The 17,107-nt window shown below is 47.2% G+C and overlaps 1 protein-coding gene across 1 annotated transcript in view; it reads right to left on the bottom strand.

Annotated features, from left to right (window-relative positions):
• pcdh11 (protocadherin 11) overlaps nt 1-13,810 on the bottom strand; it is a 168,245-nt gene extending 154,435 nt beyond the window's left edge. The window contains 2 exon segments of the mRNA XM_056286125.1: nt 2,497-5,004; nt 13,271-13,810. Coding sequence (XP_056142100.1) covers nt 2,497-5,004; nt 13,271-13,810 — 3,048 coding nt within the window.
• Nucleotides 13,811-17,107: the final 3,297 nt, after the last annotated feature.

The raw sequence follows: 17,107 nt of genomic DNA, 5'->3' as shown, positions 1-17,107 counted from the left end.
CTCAAGGGGACAGAGAAATTTAGATGTATTATCTGCTTAACGCCAGCGAGGATATGGTCTGAAGGTTGAGGCAGGGAGGCCTAATTTATCTTGATAATTCTCCAATGCTAACAGTCTCTCTAACAGCGATGTGATAAAACCATAGACTTCAAATCTGACCTCCTCTGGGCAACTAAAACCGGAGAGCAAACAAAGACACACACACACAGATGTGCAGCAGGAAAATGTGGGACAATGTTTCCTTAATCTGATACAGTAGTCACTGAATTTGGAAGTATTGTCGTAGAAAGATGAGCAAGATACAGCAAAATCAACATTAATCCACTGTGCATAAAATTCATGGTGGAAATAATTTAGAATTGTAAAACACTGCCTGAATATTTCTACATATATAAAGGCAAATCATTACTAGTAAGAGAGGAAAGCTATTCTGACAACTTGTCAGTATAAACATGTTCTGAATTAAATGTTCTTCAGTACCAAGGGCATGTAGAAAGCTTGTGTATAATATGCCATGGCAGAGCATAGCTTTTAACCGGGGCTTCAAATAAAAGGTGGATGAAGGGAATGACTATCAACTGTGTGTGGGTGCCTCCATAAATTATCCTAAGTGCAATACTTCACCGGATAAAGATTTACAAAAAAAATTGCCTTGGGGAATTTTAACACTTGTAAGATGTCACAGGGAAGGTCATAATAACAGCAAAAAAATAAAAGAAGGAAAGAAAGCAAAACAGGTAAACCAATTATTTGAAGATGTGTGTGCAGCGTGAGGCTAGACACCAACAAAAGCAAGCAGCTCATCAAACAAAATCAATTATTGATGCAATATGATGAAATTGGACCAGAAATGGATGAATGGCAGATGTGATAATTATAATCAAAACAGTGACAAAAAAGAAAGCAAAGTGCGACCCAGCAACAACCAAAACCTTAACAAGATGAGATAAACTGGGAAAAAAAGAGAAAAACACAAACAAAACAATAGCGGGGAAAAAAAGATGTGTGTCGTCTATGTCTTGATGCACACTCAATAATCCAGGTGAGAAAAATCAAAGACAGATTATTGACGGATATAACGTATCCGTCAATAAACGTATCCAACTGATTCAACCTTCTTTGATGTCTGTCATCTGTATCCTTAAACAACATCATCAAGACCCCCCCCCAAAAAAAATAAACCCTGAATGCTTCACACTAAATAACAACCACTGCAACTTTTATATGAATCATTTGTATCAGATCTTAAGAACAGGATCCTAACACATTTGACAATATATTGCCAAACTATGACGCAAATGTTTGTGTTGATAGTTATTTTGTAAGCGCCCCTTCGAGGGATTTTTGGATCCACGTATTGCTTTTTACAACATTAACTGGGTTCATTAAAGTAGTGAATTTGTGAGTTAAATGTGACATCGGTTACTTGAGGGCTTTTTTACGGACTACTACTTCCACTGTGTTCAGGTATATTGGTCCCTGGACTCCACGCCACCTTGACCTCTGTGAACCCACCCCCCACCCCCGTCTACGCAGTGTGCAGCCCGCCTCTCAGAGCACTTTTCTCTGGCTGTCAGCGCTGAGCAAGGCCACCTTCTTTACCTCTGATTTACATTTATTTCCCTCGGTAGCTTTTATTTATTGGGGCACTCCGCATTTGGCACATCTCTTAGGGAATCGTGAGTCCTTCGCTGTACCCTGGCATTCAAATGAGCTTCTCCCCCCAACAAAGCTCCAGTGGCACAGTTAAGACCGCACTTAATATTTTGAGCACAGACACCAAAACATGCAGGATTATCTATCAAATCTAATTAGTGCTTCCTCGGCCTTTCTTTTGGGCTGTGTTACGTGCCTGCACACTTTAAGACCCAATGAGCACCTGATGAAGTGAGTTGTCCAGCTTGCCTGGTCGCCCTTGTAGCCATATTTGCCTTTTTGTTTGTTTGTTTGTTTTGTCAGGCAGCCATGTTTAAATGTGTCAGTCAAATAGATTAGCACACAGCTTTACTCCCCCTTGACCTCAAGCACTGCTGTGGAGAGTTCAATTAGCTTCGAGGTCAGCGCTCCCGGTCTCCCTCTAAATCAGGCTATGTAACCAGTCATTCATATTTAAGACTAAAACACATAGCTGCAAAAAATTACACCACTTCCTTGACTGTAAGCTCCGGAAAAGAACATTAACCCGAACACGCAGTTTTGTACAAGATTATATGATCAAGTATGTTCAGAAAGGGTTTTGAAACCAAAGGATTTGCTGCATTAATTGCAGAGAAGGAGGGTTTTTATCCTGAGTGAGCATAGTTTCATTGGGAAGCCTCGAGCCTACACTCAGTATTCAGTGCAGATGACATTCATGTACACATGGTGGTCCGTGGGGTAGAATCCCCGGGCTCCATGCTGCCACCCTCCCTCCTTCCCATCACCTATCATGGGGCAGCGAGGGGAGTGTGAGTGGGGACTAGTGTGGGTGGGTTTAAAAAGGAAGTCATGAATTACCTGTCGGGTGGTGATTTGCCCCGCAGTCTTGAATCCCCCCTGACAGCTGCACTCTGAGACACTGTACGGGTCGGAGCTAGTTGAGGAGCACTTGGAGAGTGAGTCACAGCCCACAACGAATGTGTTGTCCAAGGGGAGTTCTTGGATCACGTGGTGTTTCTTTGGGGCCACCGGGGTCTCTGGTTTGATTTGAAAGGTGGGCTGAGGGGATGCTGACTTGTAATGCTTGGCTAAGTCTGGGCTGTCGGGTTTGAAGGTGGTGGGCGTCGTGGCCCAGTTATACTTCCCCATGGTCTGTTCCTCCAGCTCCACGGGGAGGTCCAATGTGCCATTAATGTGCTCATGGGTCGGGTCGTCAGGCTTGGATTCGTCTATGGTCACAAAGTTCAGGAGTAGACTCTTAGGGGAGCGCTTCTTTTTCTTCTTCTTCTTTTTGATCTGACGGTTTTCCTGGTTGGGTGACACCCACTCGCCACTCTGCTTGCCCTTCTGTACAACTTTGTGTCTGGGTGTCTGCCGACAGCGCACCAGGGCTGTCACAAATATCACCAGGATGACAGTCATGGTCCCTGCTATGATAGCTATGACAACAATCACATATCCATTGGCTTGAGGTGTTACCTCACTGTCCCCTATGTTACGGTCCAAGGGTGTTTCCATGCTCTTTCGCAGCTGCTCTTGAACAAAGGTGGCATTTGAAACAGTGTCATTTACAAAGAGGTGAATGAGAGCAATGGCATGTAATGACTCTGGCTGGCCGAGGTCTTTGACCTTGATCACTAACCTGTGCAGCCCCTGATCAGCCGTCAGTATCTTCTCCTGCAGTGTTATGTTACCTGTTGTTTTGTCTATGGCAAACAAACCCCTTGGGGAGACCCGGGAGGTGATGATAATGCTGCTTATAATGCTGTACTGCAATTCAGCGTTCATACCTGTGTCATTGTCAATTGCAAACACCCTGGTGACCACAGCACCGGGGGTAGCGGTGGTCTGGACCAGGTCGTAGGAGTAGTTGGAGGAGGGTATGACAAACACGGGGCGATTGTCATTCACGTCGACCACATTGATGGTGACCTTGGCGTAGGAAGTGCTAGGAGGTTGCCCTCCATCGACTGCTTTCACCATAAACGTGTAGGAGCTTTGCTGCTCCCTGTCAAAAGTGATATTGGGCTTGATAACACCGGTTTGGGGGTCGATAACAAAATTATCTTTCCCGTTCAAGATGGACAGAGTTACGACAGCGTTGTCCCCCGCATCTGCATCCGTCACTGTGATCAAGCCCACCGTTCCGTAGAGGGGCAGGTTCTCGGGCACGTAGAAGTTGTACTCGGGGTGTGTGAAGGCTGGCCTGTTGTCGTTGAGGTCCTGGACGATTAGTCTGACAGTGACATTGCTCTGTAGGGACACAGAGCCATTGTCTCTTGCTATGACAGTGAAAGAGTACGTCTCCTGCTTTTCCCTGTCCAGCCGCTTACCGACTGAGAGGATTCCTGACCGTCTGTCTATGTTAAAGCCGTCGGGCGCGTCAGGGCCAAGAGTATAAATAATCTCAGCATTATGTCCACTGTCTGCATCAGTGGCGCTGATTTTTATCAGCTGTGTTGAAGGATCATTGTTCTCTGGTATGGAAAGCTGGATTTCCGGCTGGGGGAAGATGGGTGCGTTGTCGTTCTCATCCTTGATTTTAATTAAAACCATAGCTGAAGTGTTCAGCGGAGGTGTGCCTCTATCCGAGGCCACTATCTTAATTGCATATTCCCTCGTCGTCTCGTAATCTAGCGGGGCTGCCGTCTCCAGTAAGAATTGTTCATTAAAGACCGGCTTCAGCCGAAATGGGACATCATGGTCGGTGTAGCACGCCACTTTGCCGTAAAGATCTGCATCCTTGTCTGTGACCGTAATAAGGGCTATTTTGGTGTTGAGGGGCGCATTCTCAGACAGCAGAACAGTCCCGTTAACCAGGTTGATTATGTAGCGAGTGTCTATAGAGGGCATGTTGTCATTAACGTCTGTGACGTTAACGATCACCGTGGCTCTGGACGGAGTGGAGCTGCCGTCGCTCGCCAACACAATGAGCTTATGAACCGGCGTTACCTCCCTGTCCAGCGGCTGCTTAACAGTGATCAGACCCGTGGAACTGTCAATAGCAAAATGACGTTTGGTGGAGGCAGAGATTTGGTTGCTGAATGCAAAGTGGATCTGGGCGTTAGCGCCTAGGTCAGCATCCGTGGCGTGGAGCTGAGCAACCGACGTGCCCATGGGAGCGTTCTCTGGTACGCTGACCTCCAGCTCGCTGTCCTTAAAGATGGGCCGATTGTCATTGACGTCAGAAATGGTGACCTGGAGAATGGCGGTGCTGGACTTGGGAGGGCTGCCGCCATCCTCCACCTTGATCTTCATGACGAAGGTGTCTTTCTGCTCGCGGTCCAGGTTCTGCTGAACAATGAGCTGGGGCCACTTGTCGCCTTCAGGGGTTTCAATGATGTCAAGGCCGAACTCGGAGACACTCTGTAAAGACAAAGCAACAGTGGGAGTTATTGTCAGTCACGTCCTTATTGTTCCCTCTCTCATCACAAAATATAATGCTAACAGAGGGATCTTTGAATCCTTCTTTGTGTTTTGCATGATGACATGATGGTGTGCACGTGACATCACACAAACAAGAATTTCCATAGATTTTACAATCAAAAATACAATTTGCAAATGTGTTTTTCAGCACCTATTTGCTCTGGGTAGTAAAAAAGACCAAAAAAAGACAACTACATAGCACTACCAGAACAATATGACTATAACTCCCCCCCAATATGACTATAACCCCCCCCCTTTTCTCCCCAATTGTACCCATCCAATTACCCCACTCTTCTGAGCCGTCCCGATCGCTGCTCCACCCCCTCTGCCGATCCGGGGAGGGCTGCAGACTACCACGTGCCTCCTCCCATACATGTGGAGTCGCCAGCCGCTTTTTTTCACCTGACAGTGAGGAGTTTCACCAGGGGGAAGTAGCGTGTGGGAGGATCACGCTATTCCCCCCAGTTCACCCTCCACCCCGAACAGGTGCCCCGACCGACCAGAGGAGGCGTTAGTGCAGTGACCGGGACACATACCCACATCCGGCTTCCCACCCACAGACACGGCCAATTGTGTCTGTAGGGACGCCCGACCAAGCCGGAGGTAACACGGGGGATTCGAACCGGCGATCCCTGTGTTGGTAGGCAGCGGATACTACCCGGATGCCCCTCAATATAAACATAACTCTTAACGTAACTGTTGCTGTTAAAGTGTAAAATAATGACGCCTTAATAGTTCTCTGAGCTTCTTCAGATGGTTTCTGATCCCCACAGACACGGCGATAGAGCTCCAGTGTATTTTAGAGGATAAACATGTGCTCAACCGAGGAAAGCAAACCTCCGGGTGAAAGCTCCTTCATCACCCTAGAAAGCCACAAAGGTCCTCTCAGATATGGAAACCAAATCACGGGACATTCGTCCTCTCTAAGGAAAACAGCCCCACATAGTTCTGCTTCCATCTCTCCGGGAACCAATGAACGAAAAGCATTTTCCGACTTGAGCTGTTGGGGCTTGGCTGCTTATCACTTGAGAAATATTGTCTAGACATACATGCTTATGAATGAAGAAAGGAATAAAGTAGTTGGGGTTTCCCCCCCCCCCCCCGCTGTTCATCATGTGCACCGCTCCCAAAAATACAGTCAGCATCTGTTTCCTAGTCTAGCAAAATAAATACATAAATAAATAAGTGGCCCACAATTTCAATGACCCAAGTCCTACTTCCCCCACTGCCATTATCAATGGCTTGAAAGGCAGTCATCTCGCCTCATGGTTGCATCCCTTCTGCCTCGACTAGAACGAGAGTCCATTTACCCTCCCTGTCTCGAGTCTGTGTTGGAACAGAGGAGACGAGAGTTTAACTTCATAATGTGAGCGAGTCAGTTAAAAAGGGAGACGCAGAGATAAGCTGCAGTTTCAAATGCACTGCAAGACCAGACCACAGTGGATTAAAGAGAGGGGGAGCGAATATAGAAGGGAAAAAAAATCCCACATATTAGAGAGAGGCTTTTCACACAAGGGGGGGGGGGCTAAAATCGAGGCAGAAGCAACGCCCGAGGAAAATGAAAACAAATGCATAGGTGATCCCCTTGTGAAAGTGGCGCGGACCGGTCTCTGTTCAGTAATTGCCTTCTGCCTTAAAAACACTGCCGGAAACACTCATAATTCGTGATGCGGGGGGGGGGGCATTTGGGATGGGGGTATTTAAGAGTGAGGGGCTGCAGAGTGATGGGGCAAGGGAGAGAGAGAGATAGAGAGAGGGGGGAGAGCGAGAGAGAGGGGGGAGAGCGTGAGAGTGAGATTGGGGAGAGCGAGAGTGAGGGGAGAGAGAGAGGGGGAAAGCGAGAGAGAGAGAGAGAGAGTGAGGGGAGAGAGAGAGCTAGACGGAGAGGGGAGAGAGAGAGGGGGAAAGCGAGAGAGAGAGAGAGAGAGAGAGGGGAGAGAGAGAGAGAGCTAGACGGAGAGAGGGTGAGAGAGCAAGAGATAGTGAGAGACAGAGAGCGGGAGAACGAGAGAGAGAGCAAGACAGAGAGGGAGAGGGGGAAAGCGAGAGAGAGAGAGTGAGGGGCGAGAGAGAGAGAGAGAGAGAGCAAGAGATGGTGAGAGACAGCAAGAGAGAGAGAGCGGGAGAGAGATTGTAGAGGGGAAGGAACTAAGACGATCAAGCCCATGAATGAGCTGCATGCACATTATGAAACAAAGAAGCCCTTTGAAGCTCTTTCAGTCAGAAGCAGTTTCATGCTAAAACAAGAAAACGCATCCTCTTTTAAGAGATAAGCTTCATGCTGCACACAATGTTGGAAAAGATTACTCTGTCTAGGCACAGCCATCAAATGAGATTAAGATACTACATGCGGTTCTTCTTGCTGTGCAAAGGAGGGAAAGAAGCAGCATCTGAACCAAGTCGTACACATATCCGACTTCCCGGTAGGCTTAACCAGCACCAGGATGGTTCTGCGGCGGACATGCTGTTGTAAGCCAACGCAAGAAAACATTTGCGGCGGCGGCGTGTAAATTATTGTGTACTCTCAAAAATTGCTTGCCGGTGGGAACGTCGTCGCCACGTCAGAGATTGACAGAACTACTTAACACAGCCGGCACTGCAGGAGTGATCATTCAAAGGTTATTTTGTGATCCTTCTGGCAAGGCAGAGCGATAAAAGGATAGCGGGGCAAGACATACCGATATGTATGGAGATACGGAGAACACTGTCAAATGGGTAAACCGTGCGGTTTTGTAACGAGGATTGTGACACTAATGCTTTCATGCTGCAGGATCCTACACATGGGTGTGATACCGAGCGCCACTCCGCCTGCACGGCGTTACAAAACTCTCGTTTGTTCAAGCGGTCCACAAGGATAGCAGAATGGCACAAAATATCTGCATGCTGGCATTTGGCAGAGCCCATTGTTAATGCTCAAGTATTGGAATAAGGTGTCAAAGGGAATGCTGTGTGATGATTTATGAGCCAGCAGTTCTTCTGTGCTTTTGTCTAGGTTTCACACAATTTTACAACTGACAAGAAGGCCCTCAGTGCATTTCAATAACTTACAGAGAGCTATCTCTCAGGCTGTGCATCCTCCTGAATGCAAAATTAGTCTGGTGCATTGTGATAAGATCTAGGGCAGGCTAAGAAAAGGCCAAATAGTAGTATAAATCACTCACTGGAAAACCCTTAGGCTGGGCTTAAAAGGACAAATATTCTTTAACGAGTCTAAGTGTGCACGTTATAGCACGCTTGATTCTTTCACTTCACACAAACATGACCTTCTGAGCTGGGCTGATACGCCATTCATCCCACATTAGACCGCCATAGATCTCCATATCGATCAGAGCTGTGCGTCAGCGCAGTACACATGTATAGCAGCATGTATGTGTACGTAGGATGTGTGCCGCACCATCACATCGAAGTTGGCTAATTTAAATGAAAATGATTGACAGCCCCTGGCAGGGCGACAGAGGGAGGGGGTTCGTGATGAGGGGCAGATGACTCCACACTTCCTCTCTGCAGACGCTCGAGGGTTCCAGATTATCAGTGAATGCATCTTTCAGTCAAGTTGATGACCTTATTAAAACTCAGAGGAGAAGCGAGATCGGGCTGTGAATATATCAGGGTGGGACTCCAGTCACGGTGATGCCCATTGATGGGGCTAACTGGGGGAAGGCTATTCATCATGAGGTATAGCACCTCTTTATTCTGCTAATAGAAACTCTCTTTCTCTCTTAGCCGCTTCTCTCTTCCTCATCCTTCTTCTTCTTCTTCTTCTTCTTCTCTTGCCTCTGGCTACGATCTCATGCATATAATTAAGACAAAAGAAGCTGGAGATTGTTTGTCCCTTTTTTGTCAAATACCAGAACAGGCTAATGTGTCAAAATGAGATGTAAATGAAAAGTGGAAACGCTTGGCAGAGAGTTGTGTAGCTCAAAACCCCATTTACTCTCCATAGCCTGTGCGGCACACAATCTAGAATATCAATCAAATATGGGGTGCTTAGTTCTGCAACTTGAACGGGGGCGCTCGAGTAGATGTTGTGTTAGAAAACAGTTTTCCTCGTGCTCAAACTTAGAAACTCTCGACATAGACACTCCCACAATGCATCTCAAAAACCCTCAAGATAAGGAGAAATGGCTTTCAGAGCATATCTCGCTTTTGCAATGTGACATATTTCCTAGTAAAACAGGATATTAGGACATAATGTGGGGGAAAGATATGATCAGATCCTTTGGGATTTGATTGGGTGGTGCAAAACGTTTTATGTCCCTTTTGGCTGGGTTGTTGCTTCCCCCCCGTTCGGACTTTGTGACGCAATCACAGAAACTTGGCTGTCTTACAGGAAGTTGAGGTGATTAGATTTTGATTTAGAGTAAGTGAAAAACTGAATTTCTGTGATTTGTTTTTGCACAATTTCTTTTTATTTTTAATTTCCCCCCTTTTTCGCCTCCATTGTATCCGGCCAATAACCGCACTCCTTCCGAGCCTTTCCGGTCGCAGCTCTGCCCCCCTCTGCTGATCCGGGGTTGGGCTGCAGACTACCACATGCCTCCTCCCATACATGTGGAGTCGCCAGCTGCTTCTTTTCACCTGACAGTGAGGAGTTTCACCAGGGGGACACAGCGTGATGGAGGATCACGCTATTCCCCCCAGTCCCCCTCCCCGAACAGGTGCCCTGACTGACCAGAGGAGGCGCTAGTGCAGCGACCAGGACACATACCCACATCAGGCTTCCCACCTGCAGACTCAGCCGATTGTGTCTGTAGGGACGCCCGACCAAGCTGGAGGTAACCGGGGGATTCGAACCAGCGATCCCCATGTTGGTAGGCAACAGAATAGACCACTACACTACCCGGATGCCTGCTTTTGCACAGTTTCTTGTGTAGCCATTGATATGACTGGGGAAATGAGGTGAGAAGGAAAAGAAAAAAAGCGAATTTTCATTTCACTTCATCTTTAAGTTTATCTCTGCTAGTAAACTATGCCAGAGCCATGTGACGCACAACACAGACAGGCAAGTGGTGAGGGTTGCAACGTTGAGAGTCCCGTAATTGGCCCCACTAAAACATTAGACATCTATACTAACATCCAGTTTATCTGTGAGCCGTCGGCCTCGCCAGAGGATTCTCTCCACAAGACGGTTTGAACAAAGCTGTCCACCTTAAACACATCCTGGTGTAATGAAATAGAGGTGTTTTGGCCTAATGTGGTCTATGTGACACCGCAAAGCCATAAATTACTGGAGCATCCGAAAGCAAAGGATAAAAAAAAATAATAAATGAATGGGCAATGGGGGAAGCAAAACAAAGGAAAAACAATAAAACCCCGCCGAGTCTCGAATGTTTCTCCGCAAGGTACCGGCGAGGTACTCTGTTAATACCTCAGATAAAATCTGCTTTCATGGAGGATCCTTCTTCATCCATGCATGGGATTACTTCCTCCGACCTTGGCCGTTTCTTAGGACACCTTCGCTGCAGTTCAGGTGATGCAAAACACGGCAGCGAGTGCTAATGGTGTCATAAGCTCTGATTACAAACTATCGCACGTGACGCTAAAGCACTCTCCGCGACGATATTACCCATTGTTTTTGCACCAGAAGAGGAACGATAACCCTATAGACAAAGAAAAGAGAGAGAGAGAGAGACCATCGTGTCTCGTTCATTCGATTTTCATAATGGAAGCTCAATCGAGCTACACACCGAGGAGGCGTGGGCTGCGCCGAGCGTGGCTCGCTGTGCCGCCCAACTGTGGGAATTTTAGCCATCGTGCCCTGAACAACAAGAGAAAACTGGGCAAACTATTAATCTGAGAGAGCCTCTGAGACAAATCTCCAAGGGCCATACAAAGATAGTCCAAGGGGTGGCTTAGCAGCCAAGAGCTATTCTAGGAAATGCTTGCACACTCCTACCCCCCCCCCCACTAAACCCCGAGCTTTCTGCTGCATCGCTAAAATAGACGGCACCGATTGGTTGATGTTTTTCTGGCACCGTCGGTACTTCTCCTGCCTTCTGTTGAAATATAGTCTAAAGATGAATTCAAAGACAGTAATGGAAAAACAAACCACCAAAAAAAAAAAAAAAAAGCAACACTGTGAGGTGAATCAGAGATGTAGAGCCGAGGATGCTGCAGCAAAAGTCTTTATTCCAAAAAGATACTACAAACCAGAGTAGGGGTACGGGTTTGGGAAGGCATTATATTATGGAAAGGGCAAAGCAAATGATTTCAGATTATCGCTGTAATGAGCGGAGCATTTGGTTGGTGATTTTCCAGGCATGAACAATTCAGGACATTGCACTGGCGAGGCCTTGGCAGTGGAGAGGCTCTTTAAAAATGCAAATTGGTATGCAAGGCAGACATGGAAAGCAACTCTTCTGCTCATTCTTATCCGGCGCTAACTTCGTCTGAGGCTCCAAGATGGACTTGTAATTTCCACAGAGCGCCACGCTCTCAAATGTGCAATAACCCCCCCCCCTCTCTCTATTTATTACGTTTAAGCTTTCCCGCAGACTACCTCGGTGTATCCCTCTTAAATTACACTTCATTTGTAAGTGTCCGCATTATCCACAATATTCATCTGACCACAAACCATTGAGTCTTGTCAAGACTATAAATGGGGGATGCATGATATTACCCTACTTTTCCACTTTTAGACTTTACTTCATTAAAGCTGTGAGAAATATTGCACTGTGGTTTAGTAGAGCATCAATGATAGATTAGATGGTGAAGAAATGCTTTCCTGGTCCTGCACGAGACACTGATTAGTATAATACGCTGAATTTCTCCTCGCTGGCTTTAATCTGCTACTTCACTACGTCGAACCTGTTGCTGGAAATTGGACTTACATGCTGCGTCTGCAGTTTTTTACCGGGTGCTCTCCAGTATTACTTACTCTACGTGGCAAAAAATTCACCTTCTTTATGGCCTACTCTCATAATGAATGAAAGCATATGGCACTCTTAATAGCTAATATAAAAAAAATTACATGAGACGTTCCAGCGGATGAAAATAAGTCAACTTTAAGCCTATGCCAACAGCGGTGCGGCGTGATGATCCAACCTCTTATACCGATACTGGATAAAATGGGTCACACGAGAGGTTTCGAGAGGACGGTGTGTGAATGGTGAGAATCATATGGGGAAATATAGCTGTGTGGTGAGGAAAGGGAAGTTAGCGTGATCATAGGAGTTCTGCACAATATCAGTGACGATATCTGCTTATGCAAAAACATTGGTGAGGAATCCACCCGAGGTTCATCACAGTGAACTGTGTGGTAAAGTATAATATCCCCCCCCCCTTTTCTCCCGATTGTACCATGATATCATAATCAATATGCACTATGGCAAAAATATGAAAATAAGACCCAGGTTGTTTAAGGAACTATCTTTTTTTCGGGTCCCCCCCCCCCTTTTTCTCCCCAGTTGTACTTGATCAGTTACCCCACTCTTTCCGAGCCGTCCCGGTCGCTGCTCCACCCCCCTCCGCCGATCCGGGGAGGGCTGCAGACTACCACCTGCCTCCTCCGATACATGTGGAGTCGCCAGCCGCTTCTTTTCACCTGACAGTGAGGGGTTTCACCACGAGGACATCATGCGTGGGAGGATCACGCTACCCCCCCCCCCCGAACAGGCGCCCCAACCGACTAGAGGAGGCGCTAGTGCAGCGACCAGGACACATACCCACATCCGGCTTCCCACCCGCAAACATGGCCAATTGTGTCTGTAGGCATGCCCGACCAAGTAACACGGGGATTCGAACCGGCAGGCAGTGGAATAGACCTCTGTACCACCCAGACACCTTGTAAAGTATAATATCAAACCAAAACGAGCTTTCAAATAAGACTCCATCAAATATTTCAGACCCATTTTTGGGAGAAATTTTTGCTTAGAGATGGAAGACAACAAAAACTGAATATTACGATATGACAATGCCTGCATTTCATTCTGCTGTCATACCGTTAAATGAATGGTAAGAATGGAATAAATGGTAAGACTGAATCCTCTCCCATCCCATCACAAATTATTGTCAATCATTAATAGGGTAAAAACAAAAGGGTGACTGGGTTGATTGGGTGGTGTCTCCAAGCCAGGAGACCTAAAGTTAAGCCTGTGAGCCAAGCTGAGGTCCACCAATCAAACGTGTAAATAGGTGAGACGAGATTTAGAAATGAAAATCTCAGACAGACGTAAGGTGAGAAAAACAAGACGAGAGACGTCCTCACCTTGACCAGTTCATAATGCTGGATCCCATTGATCCCGACGTCGGGGTCAAACGCCGAGGGCACCGGGTATCGGGTGTTGATGGCTGTGTTCTCTGGGATAGAGATGTTTATGACCGTGGACTGGAAAAGGGGCGCATTGTCATTGACGTCCTCAATCAGAAAGCGGATCTTGACCAACCGGAAGATTTCATCGGGCAGCACGGCCACCTCGATCTCGTAGTAGCAGCGTTTCTCGTTGAACACCCCTGAGCACAGCTTCTCCCGGTCGATGCGATGGTTGGTGGTGAAGATCTCCCCGGTGTTGGCCTCCACCCGGACCAGAGGGATGTCGCCCGTCTTGTACACGGGCTTGAACTGCAGAGGCGATGACAACTTGATGCCGGTGTCCAGGTTGAGGTCCAGGTCCTTGCGCAGGTTCCCGATGCGGACGTTCTCTGGCTGTTCCTCCTTCACCGTGTAGTCCCTCTCCTGTGCCCGGCATAGCAAGACCAGGCAGGTGAGTAGCACCACCTGCACATGAGCCCGACTTGCAAAGTCCATAATCAACAGTGGATGGGAGCTTCACTTCTAAGGCCGCAATTCTGTCAACAGCAGGGAGGTGAAGAAAGAGGGGGAGAGAGAGAGAGAGAGAGAGATGAAGGGGAGAAAGAACAGGAGATGTTAGCACACATGGCGTCCAGGTCTCGTTGTAATTACCAGTTTTCTTCCTCACAGAGAGCATTGATTTCAACCTCTTCATCCTAACTAGGTATAAGCCCACATCCTCCCCGTGTGTTTGAGAGCAAATAATCAATTTTTACACTATAAATCTTTGATGATGTCCAGTGAGTAGGTGGGTGCATGAAGGACTGTAGTTCACATATTCTATGAGTCTATCCTATGTTGAACCCTTTCGCGTCATCATTGAAGAGCAGGGGGGGCAGCTAAGATGGCGGTCGCACCAGAACAACAGACAACAACTGAGCTTGAACGCCGGCTTCGAAGAGCTTGTGTGAGGTTCTGACACCGGGGGAAGTCTAGAATAGAAATTAGTTTTTAGATGCACATTTTCTTTTTTCTTTATGATTTGACCAGTCAAAAAAGACTGTTGTGTATGACGGGGGGGGGGGGCTCATTTTTCCATCTCTGTGTTAGTGCATTGTGGCGGTGTCTCTGCAAACTGCCGCTCAGAACCAAACTTCAGGTAGCTAGCACCTCCACCCATGAACAGACCCGCCCGCCCGCACCCACGCCTCGCCCCAACCACGTGCACGTGCACACACAAACACATGCACACACACACGTGCACGCACACACTTGTGGAGGCTGACAGCCACTATTAATGGTGAGCCTCATTTGCGCGAAATGTAAACAAGCGAGCTCTCCGATATTTCATGAACGCCACATGTGTAAACATAAACAGCCTGATAAGAACGCCGCTTGCTTCGTCTGTTGTGGATGGAGAGAAACAATTTGAAATCATTTATTGTAAGGGCCGCCATCTGTCAAATCAGTGAAATGTAATCACGGTGTCACGGCACGCTGATGGATGCATCCTTTCTCAACGCGCACTTTCAAACGCCCCATGCTGCCAGTCTGCTCTGAGTGATCCCTGTATGACGCGTTCAAAACCCAAACAGAAGAAATACCCGCTGGTCGTTATGGCAGCTGACATTTGCCATTAATTTTTTTTTTTTTTTTTTTTGCCACGGAAGCCAGTTGGCTTCTCTCTGCAGTCTTCAGCTGCGTTCTGTGCACAAAATATTTTCGAAGGGCGAGAACCCCGGCTGCCAAAACCCAAGTAGGTCATTGGAAGATAATGACGGATTCATTTAATGGCGGCGCCTCTCTTGACATTTTACACCAGCACGTGCTGCTGATCGTTGCTCGTCTTTAATAAGGTAGTCTACGTGTTAATTCGGCTTACTCTTTCTTGTTTTTATTTATTCACTCATCTATTCATTCATCCACTACATTTTTTTCCCTCCCCAATTGTATTTTTGGCCAATTACCCCACTCTTCCGAGCGGTCCCGGTCGCTGCCCACCCCCTCCGCCGATCCGGGGAGGGCTGCAGACTACCACGTGCCTCCTCCAATACATGTGGAGTTGGTAGCTGCTTCTTTTCACCGGACAGTGAGGAGTTTCACCAGGGGGACGCTATTCCCCTCCAGTTTCCCCTCTCCCTCCACAAACAGGTGCCCTGACAGACAGACCGGAGGAGGCGCTATTGAAGCAGCCAGGACACACACCCACATCCGGCTTCCCATCCACAGACACAAAAACAGTGTCTGTAGGGCTGCTTGACCGAGCCAGAGGCAACACAGGGATTCGAACCGGCGACCCCCGTGTTGGTAGGCAACGAAGTAGACCGCTACACTACCCAGACACCGGAAAGCCACTCCATTACTGTAGTGAAATTACTCTTAACTGGTGAAATTAGGATACAAAGTAACAATCCCCACGGTCGGCCCACTTTAGGTGCAACAATGTAACCATGTGTGCATCACTTTGCTGAATGTAACTTTTGGTAATGTTTGTATCCAGTCTCTGGACTGCAGGGATAGGGCAAATCAGGCTACAAGAAAAGCACTGCATTATGGTCTTTACCTACGTCCCACCATAAGGTAAAAATAAATTACATTTGTGAGTAATGCCTCCAATAGAACGCGTTTGTTACTGCCTATCTGAATATATATATATATATATATATATATATATATATATATATATATGCCTGCCATGTGTATTTGAACTCGATATATTCAGAGAGTGAAATGACTGCATTGCTCACGTCCCACTGTGCGCTGGGGTCAACCTCTTCAACACCCCGAGTGTTTATTAATCTCATGCGGTTTTCCCCGAGACGTAATGATTTGTGTTCATAACGCAGCCATCTCGAAAATCAAACGTCTTATTTTCTTCCCAGTGGAAAAAACAAAAAAACGTGTGACAGCCATCACGCAAATGATGCACAACTAGTGCTGATAATGCACACCTGCTGCAGTAATAGCACGGCGCCAACGCTTCTGTGGGGAATCGTGCTATTTCTCTCCGTATGAAAAGGCCGTCCATTTATACACGAGGCAAACAATATCCGGTGGAATCGGTGCGAGCGTTTAAAGTGCACTGCGGGGACCCTGCAGATCGGTAAAGGCAGGATATTCATCGTCACGCAGGAAAGTGTGCCCGCACTGAGAAAGGGGAGCTGGTGAGAATCAGGATAAAAGCTTTGCTCGGACCACCGACGCCACGCGAAGTTGCAGGGCCTTCCACGCGGCCTGCAGCAAACGCACACTACTTTTCACATGTTTCATACACACACACTCACACACACACAAAACACACAAAGTCTCCTGAAACTCATTAGAAGACAGCTGGACAGAGAAAAAACATGGTTGACATTGATCGCTGTAAAGGTTACTCGTCCTAAGAAACAAAATACTGTCATGACGAAATACTGATAAGACATGCCCATAAGTAATCACGGCACGTAACTCTTAACACGTACAAGTCTCACAGAGAGAGACAGAGAGGGAGAGAGACAAAGAGAGTGATATATATATATATATAGAGAGAGAGGGGGGGGTTATAGAGACAGACAGAGAGAGAGAGAGTGATAGAGAGAGGGAGAAAGTGACTGATAAAGAGAGACACAAAGAGAGATAGGGGGAGAGAGAGTGATAGAGACAGAGAGAGACAGCATGATAGAGAGAGAGAGAGACAGAGAGAGGGAGAGAGAGACACGTAGGGAGAGTGATAGAGAGAGAGACAGCATGATATAGAGAGGAACAGAGAGAGAGAGAGAGACGGAGAGAGACAGCATGATATAGAGAGAAACAGAGAGAGAGAGAGAGAGA

The sequence above is a fragment of the Lampris incognitus genome, chromosome 1, assembly GCF_029633865.1.
Source record: "Lampris incognitus isolate fLamInc1 chromosome 1, fLamInc1.hap2, whole genome shotgun sequence".
NCBI classification, from domain to species: Eukaryota; Metazoa; Chordata; class Actinopteri; order Lampriformes; family Lampridae; genus Lampris; species Lampris incognitus.
This window is presented reverse-complemented; position numbering and strand designations above follow the sequence as displayed.